Source organism: Gavialis gangeticus, unplaced genomic scaffold, assembly GCF_001723915.1.
Source record: "Gavialis gangeticus isolate Ggan-Ray unplaced genomic scaffold, GavGan_comp1, whole genome shotgun sequence".
Classification (NCBI taxonomy): Eukaryota; Metazoa; Chordata; order Crocodylia; family Gavialidae; genus Gavialis; species Gavialis gangeticus.
The window spans coordinates 15,021,116-15,031,859 of NW_017728991.1; the positions used below are offsets into that span (position 1 = coordinate 15,021,116).

Consider the following 10,744-nt stretch of genomic DNA (forward strand, 5'->3'; position numbering starts at 1 on the left):
TGAAGAATTCACTGTATATTTATTATTCACAGTTAATTACTATCTACCAAATGCTGCTGCAGAGTTAAAGGATTAAGTACATAGGCCTTTTATTTAAACACTGATTCTTTTTTAATATATATACACACACACAAGACATATGTCTGCAAGGCTGCATGATATACACCAATTCCAAAATAAGGAAACAATCAAATGGTCCAGGTGTAGAATGCCATAGATTCCTTTTCCAATCACTTTAGAAAGGAGGAAAAAGTGAATGACAGCTAGCAAGGAGTGGGGAGAAATTAATACTCTACAGGGTAGTTCTCTCTTTCATCTGCTGGAGAATTAAAGTGTAAGGCAGAGTCCATCTCAGGAAGAAAATGTTTGTAACACTTAGTACAAAAAGGCACCCGCCAACAAAGGAACTTCTCCACTTCAGCAAGGTGGGAGATCTCCGTTGCAGTTTTTGGGTTCGTTGTTGGGGTAAAGGGGTTCAGTCGCATGGCCACCAAAAAGGAACAGCATAACTGAAGATTGGCACAAAAAGCTCCAGAGTTTGATTCCTCTCCTTTTTGTCCAAATCAAACTGCTCTGGCAGAGGAGCAAATGGCCTTAACAAAATGCCATCATGGTGGAGAAGAGGGGACACTGTCACCGCACAGCCTGCTGTGAAATGGGAGTGAAGACGACAGAACTGGCTTCTTAAAACAGTTTAACACTGGCATGAGGAAGAAGGGGTAGACAGAAACAGGAGAACAGCAATGCAAACTTCCTCTTTCAAGAGCAAGACATGACTGCAAATATTTCCTACCTAGCCCAAAAAGGAGCCAGACTGATTACATGATTCACGTATGAACATTCACTAAAAGCTTAAAAGTGTTTTCAAGCGCTAGTTCTTGAGGTTTCTTTGCATTATAAAGCTTCCTGTCAAAAGGAATGTACATTTCATAGGATATCTCAGGACTAGTCTCTTCCATAATAGTAATCTGGTGCTACTTCTCTCATCTCCGCCCCAAAATATTTTTTGCCCATTCCCATCAACCATAATGGAACGAGTGCCTCCCCCAACTCCTGAGGCTCTCGGCTGTAACTCCCCACCCTGAGCAGCCTAGGCTGCTTCCTACAACACTGTCTGCCTTGTATTTTCCCTCGGAATAAGGAAAGTCACATGGTAAGACATTAAAATTAAAGCTCCATCCTTGTCCGTGGATGTTTTTATATTCATCGATATAGACTACCCACCCCTTCACTCCCTTCCCCCTAAAAATAATTATTTACACAGAAGCAGGAACAAAAAAAACTTCTCTGAAAAGCTCTGGACTGTCCTTTTAACTTAAGGAAAGAAAATAAGGGAAAAGGCACTATGGAAAACAGTTACAGAATGTGCTCGATAATACACCTTTAAGAAAAAAAACCCAAAAAGCTGTCACCACACAAGAGAACAAACTTCAGTTGTAGTTTGAAGTTTCTCAAAAGCAGCTCCACAACTTTCAAAGAAACCTCATCTCCTCCACTCTGAAGCTGCTGAGCTTCAGAGGGAAGAGGGTCTAAAGAGAGGGGGGGAAAAAAAAAGAAAACACTTAGTCTTCCCCAGACTGAAGGAGCTGAACGTTGAAGGCAAAAAAGCAGAGACTGGCTGATTGTTTGTTGTTGTTGTGTTTTTTGTTTTGTTTTGTTTTGTTTTGTTTTACAAGGCAGGACAGTGGATTTGGCTCTTCTCTCTTCTCCCTCCAGGTCAAATGAAGACTGTGTGCAGAGAGAAAATACCAGCAGAGTTTCTCCCTTTTTCTGTATCAGCATGGCTAGGACTTTACATGGCATTAAAACTTCATGCACTGATGGACAGAGGATGGGGGAAAAGGAAGAGTGAAAAGGGGGTAAACCCAGGAGCAGCTGAGAAAAATCTGTTAATTTTTTTTTTAATTTAAAGATAAGTTTTGGCGTGTAAGTTGCTCTCCCTCCCACCCCCAAAGTTCCATACTGAGTGAAGGAGGATCACCTCATGGTACTAGGTGACTCAGCTTTACCGCCTTGTGACACTAGATCACCGGCTGCAGTTAGATTCTGTATGTGTATTTACTGTTTCTCCGATTTCTTTAAATAATCTCTAATATTTATCTCTAGATGTTCCGGTTCACTGGGGTCACGTAGTTGCGCGGAAACATGCCCGTCTGTCCGTGGCATGCTCCCTTCCACCAGTTGGGATCAGAGTTGTCAAGGACCTGGATAAAGTCTCCCCGACGGAAGCCCAGCTCGCCTTCCTCCTGGGGGTCGAAATCGAAAAGGGCCTGAACATATGTAGGTTGCTGCATGGAAAAAAAGAAAACAAAGGTGAGGGTAAAGAAAAGCACACGAGTTCCCTGGCCACCTCAGCATTACAGACTAGGTCTCAGCCCTGCATCAGAGTTCAGGGTCTGCTAGCAAATAGTTGGGCTGTTTCAGTTCTCTGCTCATCATCACCATCTTCAGTTGGTGAATTTAGAATATAGATGGACTTTGAAAATCATCAAACAGAGCAGATTAAAACAGCTATAAGAATGATCTTGGATGTCTTTATTCTAAAAGTCCCACTGGATTCATATATTTATCAGGTGGCCATACTTTAAGGGCTACTGGAGTCCCAATACAGACACTTTCACTTCTGCATCAGTGTTCCTTTGGTTCTTCTCCTTTGTGTCCCAAAGCTTCGCCTGTCTTCTCCCTCAGTTTGTATCTCAAGGCACATATACATGTGCCAGATGCCTGCTCTGACATGCCCTAATTAGCATGCATCAGAGCAGACTTGATTAATCAAGTCTGTCGGAGCATGCTAACTAGCACCCTCGGCTAATTAGCACATTCCAGCTGTCTCAGCGTTACATGTATTCAGTGTCTCCACATTTTAAATGGCAGCAAAAGCACTTTAATTAAAGCTCATCAAACAAACTTTAGTTAAAGTGCCCCCTCTGCCATTTTGAATTGCGGGACACCAAATACACGAGACACTGCTGGTGCTTTAATTAGGATGCCTCCTGAGAGCCACTCTAACTAAAGCACCCCACCCCCACCATGGAGCACATGTAAAGATGTCCTCAGAGTTTGCAAAGCTGATCAATATTGATGAGCCCAGCCATCACCATGAAGCTATGGTTTCCCCTACAGAGGGATGCACTAGGACCTTACTGAGGTTTTAAAATATTTCTTTGATGTTTTCTAACTGTAGTTCAATTCATTGCGAGGTTCTGTTGGACAGAATATGAAAAAAATTCAGTTGGACAGTTTTGCCTACTGTATTTGTGGAAACTAAAAGCACATTCTACAGTTAAAATTAAGACACTAGGAAGGTTAAATTTTCAGTTGTATTTCTTTTAAATTTCTCTGCTAATTTAGCACTTGTCTGGCAGCCCTGAAAGACTGGTGTCCTGTTATCCAGTGGTAAGTATAGCAGAGGCAAATAGGTAGTGTAGCATAAGCTCCCACCACCTTCTATGTTGTCAGGGCTGAAGAAACCATATCTAACAACAAGATTATCTTTCTGCTAAGGCAAAAATGCCAAATAATTACCTGATCTGATTATTTCAGTTTGCTTTTCAAATACTGTAGCATACAGCTCACCCAAGAGCCACTAAGCAGTAACTTTCAGTCACTAACAACATGGGATGGATTCAAACCAGCATCCCAGAGAAACTTCATGTACCATTATTCTTAACCATCCAGTCCCTCAGCTACGTGCCTTGAGAAGTAAGGGAGGCAAGCGAGAACCCAATTCTGCCTAAAAATATAGGAAAAACAGTAAAGAAGTCTCCTGGAAACATGTAGAGAAGGAAAGGCCTATTTCAGGGGTCCCCAGCTTTCACTGACCAACAGGCAGTGCTGTGAGCAACATTACACTTTCCTTGTCAACTTCAGTTTTGGACTTGGATTTTCCTTTGGCTGTGAACAATATTAGAGGATCTTGTGGGCAGCATGGTGCCCCCACGCTGGATGTTGGGGCCCACTGGTTAAAGACGTGATTAAGGCCACGTTTTATCCATGGAGCTTACCAGAAAGCCTTAGACAGAGATCATCCAGGGTCAACCTTAAAAATGGACCATGATATCAGGAAGTCATAGGGACACACAGGTGCTTACCACTGATAGAAAGCTCTTCCAAACAAAGAGGGGCACAGGAACAGAATCTATTTCTTTTTACAGGGACTGTCTGCAGAATCCAAGGGTCAGAACCATATAATGAAGTAACTAATCTTGTTCTCTCTGTAGAACAGGTTGAAAGGCCCAGCAGCCCTTCCTACTCTAGGCTCCTGACAGCTCCCCATTTAGGTTGTGAGGGCAATGCTCGTATCCTTCCACCTTACCTGTGGCACCTGCTCAATGTCTCTGAGGAATATCTGCTGATTTCTGGAGACAGAGGTGGATCTGTGATAGTCTACCAGCTCGTTCAGAGAATTGAACTTCACCACCCAGAGGAAATACTTGCCAGCCCCATCTCTAAGAACCTTGAAATGCTGCACATCATTTCCAAACCTGGAGGGGGAGAAAAAAGAATGAGCATACACGATCACATGGCATTTCCCTTCCTAGGCTGACAGAAATGAAAAAAAGAAAACATAGAAAGATACTTCCTAGCATAAGGAGGATAGTTTCTTTGTTAATGACTGGAAGATCCTTATACTGAAGAGTATACAGAGTAACCCACTGCCGCCTATAAAGGCTAAAAGTTGGGGGGAAGCAACTAGGAACATACACTGTCCAGGTAAAAACGGACTGTAGATCGGTTCAGTGTCTGAGGTATGTTTTGGAAGAAAAACAAGCTTGTCAAGCCTGGTCTCAAATCTCTTGGAATTTTAGACATTTACATTCAAAATATGGGGTAATCTGATCATATATTCCAAAGATATGGCGCTCAGTACAAATGGACTTTAATACTAAATTTCAACTTTCCTATGCTGCCATTCCATACGGCAAGAGAGCTGGGATGTGAATGGGCATCCCTTGGCACACGTGTGTATTTCGGAAGAGCAGGTGGGGTTTTTGGGAGAGGGTGTAGGCCAGGACCCCATGTAGTACACCAGGGCACTTTAATGGTCTGTGGTGAGTAGCTAATTTCTTTTGAAGTGACGACTCGAGAGCTACAGTGTGTCTTCTGGAGGTGCCTGTTTCTAGCTGAATTACCCCTGACTAAAAGCAGAGCAACTGCTAATACTGTCTCGATAGGTTTGATGTCCCAACTACTAGGTAACAAAGCCATTCTGCCCCTGCATTCTGGATGGAAACTCACAAAAAATCTTTAAGGTGGAGCTAAAACTGATACCCTGACACACCACGGTGCTTTATGCCTCCTCTCCCTTTGGAGCATAAAACTTCAAAATCCACAATTCAAATATTACGAGGCAAGCACTCTCGTAAGATCTGTCCAAAAAAAAAAAAAAATTGTCTATGCAATTCAATTAAATTTGGAAATGCACAGTTATGGTGCTATTGCCCCTACACAACTGCAACTTTTGCCCCATTTTAAGCACTTTATTCAATGTGTGAAGAGGCCAACTAGTTTTCACCTTCAATAAAAACTGTTCCTTTTTGCAGCCATTTTGTTCTAATGGAAGTGGAGACATGAATGGGCTACTGCAGGGTGGTAGGTGGAGACAGCGTTACAATGTTTTGCCTCCATAATCCTAAACATTGAAAAGATGATCTAACGGCTATTTGGTATTAGCACAGTTCATCATTACCAGCTAGTACACTACTATTCCAAAAAGCAAGCATCAAATATGTATGCTTAATGCTTCAATTCTTTCCTCAGCCTGAGAAAGTTTCTTTCTATTTCAGATGCTGCAGAGGAGGTTAATAAACCCATTTACTGTATAATCTGAAAGCTTTTTCCCTTTTGAAAGAGGTTAAAAAAATGTGAAGGAAAAAAAAAATCACAAATTTGAGAAAATTACCAGGAGGTGGCCACACTGAGCCATCAGGCAGGCAGCAATGGGTTAGTGGACCCCAGCATTTAAAACAAATATGTAGTAGCTTGTAAAGAAATAAGTTTTCTGGAATGAAGGTCCCCCTTTTTCTTTTGTTTCTGGTCATTCACATAACCCTTGTTCTTCGCTAATCCATCAGATTGTGCCAAAAACCAAATATACAGGCATGGAAAATTCAACACTCTCCAGCAACCTCAGGTGGATAAACAGGATGTGATGCTTAGGTTCTAAAGAAGGTATTGCTCAAAACTGTTGGATGAGGGGAGCCTGCCAGTAGGTGGAGAGAAAGAAGGAAATTAACTGCAAGGAGGAAGGGAGATCTTTTAAGCACATAAACCGTACACAGGCAAGTCAAACTGTCAGATAGTTTTACAGTGCTGTCCTGCAGCTGGTGTGGGACTATATTAATCATCACATGTCAACCACCACCCCGTGACAACTGCTGTTTGTTAAGACAGCACCTCCGGGTATTACTACAATTACAGTATTAAGTAATAACTCCCAGCAAAACCAGATCTATTCCTAGAATGGAGTTTCGGCCTGTGCCAACAAGGAAGGAAGGAATGGCCACTTATGACTCCTGTCACAGTAGTCCAATCCAATACATGCCCAGTTTAGTGTGAACTCACTAAACCCGCTGCCACCAACTCAGTTTTAGTGAAACATCAACTCAATAATGTAACACCTGATAGGCCACAGCACATACGTTTTCTTACCATTAGTGATGCAGATGCATGTTAAATGAAAGAACAGTTGTTGGGCATTCAAGAGAAAGGGGCAGTTGTGAAAGACAGGGACAGAACCCAAATGAGCATGGGATGACCTCTTTGCACGCTGGTTGCTTCAGGGCAGCATTACTCACTTGACTGAGAGCGAGAAGTCCCCAGGAGCGCTCTCACTCTCCCTGATGAGAAAGGCACCATCATGTCTCTGTTTACCTAACATCTCCTCAGCCTTTGCTCTAGGGATCTTCCCAAAAAACCATCTGTGGGGGAAAAAAAAAAGAGAAAATTACACACTGGCCCTTTCCCACGGAAGGTGCATAACTGGACATTTACCCAAAGACAAAGCAATTTCAACAGAAGTAGTAATGGACTGAACTGTACCCTGATACTGCTCCACAGAACCTTTGCTGTGTTAGACTTATTATTTTGGTCCAAATCCCTTTATGCTGTGAATAAATACCACTGCGACTCCATCAAAAGAGCACTGAATTAGCCTCATTAGGATCACCTGCCATGTTTCTAAATTAAATCCCTCCAAAACTCAGCATTTACAGTAAGAACAAAAAGAGAAGCTACTGAAGGGAAATGAGCAGCACTTCACCCCTATAGAGGAAGGTGAATACAGGCAGTCCTTGGACTTGCAACACAATCGGTTCCTGAAAACAGCATCTTAAGTCAAAACGTTGCAACTCAGAACCAATTTTCTCATAAGAAAATGTTATAAGTCGGGGATTGGTTCCTGAACCAAGGCCCGATACCCTATTTTCACCAAAAATACCCCAGAATTTTGTACTCAAATCAATTATAGATGAGTAATAAAGCTACATTAATGTATTTATACTGCAAATAGCAATCATATTGATTTGGATGGACTTCTTTCAGGTGTCTTTGCTGGACTTCAAGGGTTCTTGGCTACAGTCTTCTCAGGAGTCTTGGCTGCAGGTTTTTCAGGAATATTGTCTGCTTTCTTAAAGAAAGTGTCCAAGGAAGTTTCTTCCATCCAAGGAAGGATGTTGTCCAGGGGGATGGGCGACACAGCAAACTTGTTCGCTGGCACGGCATCACATTGGATCAAGAGTTGTAAAGTTGAAACCAACATCAGAAAGTTGAAAGAGTGTCAGTTTATAAATGTAACTCAACACGTTGCAAGTCGAGGACTGCCTGTACATTCATCTGTTTTCCCAGCCTCTCTTTACTATTCTAGCAGAGAAACCACATTTACAGAAATGTAGATTAAAGTCTACTTTCCAGTTTGGTTTAACCTTTCAGTATAGATGTGATTTAATTACATCCTCAAAAAGTCACTGTAACCTTAAACAAACTAAAGCCTGTAGAATGGTTCAGGACAAAATTTTGTTAATTATGCCCATGACAAAGTAGACTAAATGGCTAGTCCAAGAAAGGAACAAGTCATAGTGAAAATCTTCCTCTACAGTTCATGGGGTAGAGGCCTGTGTTTCTGTAACAGAAGACATAAAAGAGTTCCCTCCTGCACAGGTTGCAGACACAAACTTTAATCGATGACTATAAAACAGGGGTGGGCAAAATATGGTCTGCAGAGGACTTTGTCTGGCTTATGGTGGGTCCCTTGGTCCCGTCTGGCCCAGGCATCATTTGGCCCATGGTGCCTCTCACTGCCCTCCAGGTATGCAGAGGGGCTGGGGTGACTGTGACTGGACTCCATTTCTAGGCAACCCAGGTGACAGTAGCTCCTTCTAGCTGCTGCTGCTGTCCCCAGCTGCATTGAAACTGGTAGGAACCTGCATGCACAGTCCCGGCCCTGGTCTGGCCTGCCCCATGCCTGCTCTGGACCTGCCCCGACCAGAAAGGATCAGTTCCAGACCAGCTGGAATCTGTGCCCACAGCCCCAGCCCCAGGCCACTCCAGACTGGCTCACTTACAATGAAAGTGGTGGCAGCAGTGGTGGCCAGGCAGAAGCTGCTGCTGGGCGAGAGGGAAAAGCAGGCACCTCTTCCTTACCGCTGCTGGGATCTTCTTACTGCAACTGCCCAGAACCTGCACCTGGGCTGCCCCGCAACTCCCCACCACTGCCATCACCACCACCAGTATAGACTCCTGGCCACTCAGCAGGGCAGCAATGGCAGTAGGGAGGAGCTGCAGGGCTGCCCAGGGGTAGGCTCTAGGCAGCCACAGCAAGAGGGACTAGGCAGAGGCAGGGGAAGGTGGCTGCTTTTCCCCTGCACCCAGCAGCAGCTTCTGCCCAGCTGCCATCACTGCTCATCGTGGATGGGCCAGTTTGGAAAAGGCGTGGGGTGAGCCAGGCTCAGGGCTGTGCACGTGGGTCCCAGCTAATCCATTCCAGCCTGGGCAAGTCCAGAGCAGGCATGGGGCAGGCTGTGTGCTCAGCTGCTGCTGGGTGCTGGTGGCAGCAGCAGTGGCAGGTTGGAGACGCAGGGCACACAGGCTCCAGGCCTGGTGAGCTGTTGGCAAAGCGGGGCGGGGGAGAAGTATAATGAGTGGCCCTGCAAAAGCTCCCCAAAATTGCCTATGTGGCCCATGGCCCAAATAATCGCCCACCCCTCCTATAAAGAAACCTGCTGATGCATGGCTGGTTATTATGGAAAAAACTGTGCCCCAGTGACTGAAGGTGATCAGTAAGCAGTTATTAGATAGGCTACTTTATTACTTGCACCTTCTAAAGCATCCATTGGCTCTGTACTGATTTGCAAAGTTTTGGAAGATGTTATACTTGAGTGAGAAAATCAATTCCATAATTTTTAATAGATAATACAAATGGCTACTACCATTCCAGTGGAACTTGGAGGGAACTAAGATTCCTTCTGTCATTACACAGAGACAGACTTCAACCACAAGTTTCTTTAAATGGCTGCTCTTCACACAACAGCTGTGATCAGTTGGGGAAAAAACAAGAGCTTTTCACAACTTTTTAGGGCCCTGCACCTCTTCTGCATAAATGAAAAATGCATTTTGTGCCAAAGCACAATTTCCCTCCTGTTCCAGATTGGACAATTATGCATAATTCATACACGGCTGCAATGAGCAGAGCAACTAGGTTCAGTCAGAAGATGACTAACCTGGTTCATAACAAAGTCATGAACCTACTATATAAAATGCTGACCAGACTAAGGAATTACAGGATTCTAAGGCAGAACCATGCCTAGACCTCCAGATTCAACTCCAAAACAAATGGTTTGAGATGTGGGTCAGGTACTGTGCTGGGAAAACCAGAACCATTTTCAGAACCAGAGAGAATGACTAAGATGCTTATAGCTGGCCTTGTGATCTGGTCTGAGACGGTACTCACTGCCACAAATCTGTAAAGATGCAGAGTTTAAGGGCCTGCAACAGTGAGATCTCCATCAGTGACAGAACTAATTCTGCTCTCCAGGAACAGATGCCATCAACAGTAGAGAAGGGCTTCACTACCCTGTGAGCAGATTGTGCAATAACAGGTATCCCCAGCTCCTCTTTCACCAGCAGCTCAGAGTAACTGTTATAATGCACAGCAAGACTAATGGTATCATTTCATCAGTGATGCAAATCCTTGATGTGCTCACAGGCGTATATAACTGTGTGTGGCATGTTTAATAAAGCTTTTTGACTACTGAAACCGTACAGAGAAAGTTTTAACTCTCCTTCAAGCGGTTCCATTAAATGAAGAGTGCTTTCAGATTAGAAAACACATCCTTGTTTCACTCTAGATACATTTTATTAATGTCTTGTGGTTTACTGCATTTTAAAATTTGTTTCACATGTTTCCAGATGGAAAGGACATGCTAATCCTCACTACCATGCTATTTCCAACAGCAAGGCCACTAACACGATTACTTTATTTATGGAAACACATTGTTAGTTTGCCATTCATTGTACCCACCACTCAATGTCTTTTTTTTTTGAGATTCCTATAGAATTCACTGCAAATGCAAATGGTTTATTTCCTGAAAATAAGCATCATCTTTTTACCTTGGCTGAATACAAGTTTTATATTAGGAACTTATATCCTTAAGTGCCTGCCTACTATTTATTGGTGGTTTTGTGTGATTTAAACAGAACAAAAATCATTCCTGCTCAGGTCAAATTGATTTTCTTGATTTTTTTTTTG

General features: G+C 43.3%; 1 protein-coding gene across 2 annotated transcripts in view; it reads right to left on the reverse strand.

The window, feature by feature from the left end:
* GRB2 (growth factor receptor bound protein 2) overlaps nt 1-10,744 on the reverse strand; it is an 84,526-nt gene continuing 73,782 nt past the window's right edge. For both annotated transcript variants that reach the window (XM_019518170.1, XM_019518179.1), the window contains exons 3-5: nt 6,798-6,920; nt 4,316-4,484; nt 1-2,288 (exon numbers count right to left, since the gene is read on the reverse strand). In XM_019518170.1, coding sequence (XP_019373715.1) covers nt 2,103-2,288; nt 4,316-4,484; nt 6,798-6,920 — 478 coding nt within the window. In that variant the 3' untranslated portion in view covers nt 1-2,102. The remainder of the gene's footprint in view (nt 2,289-4,315; nt 4,485-6,797; nt 6,921-10,744) is intronic.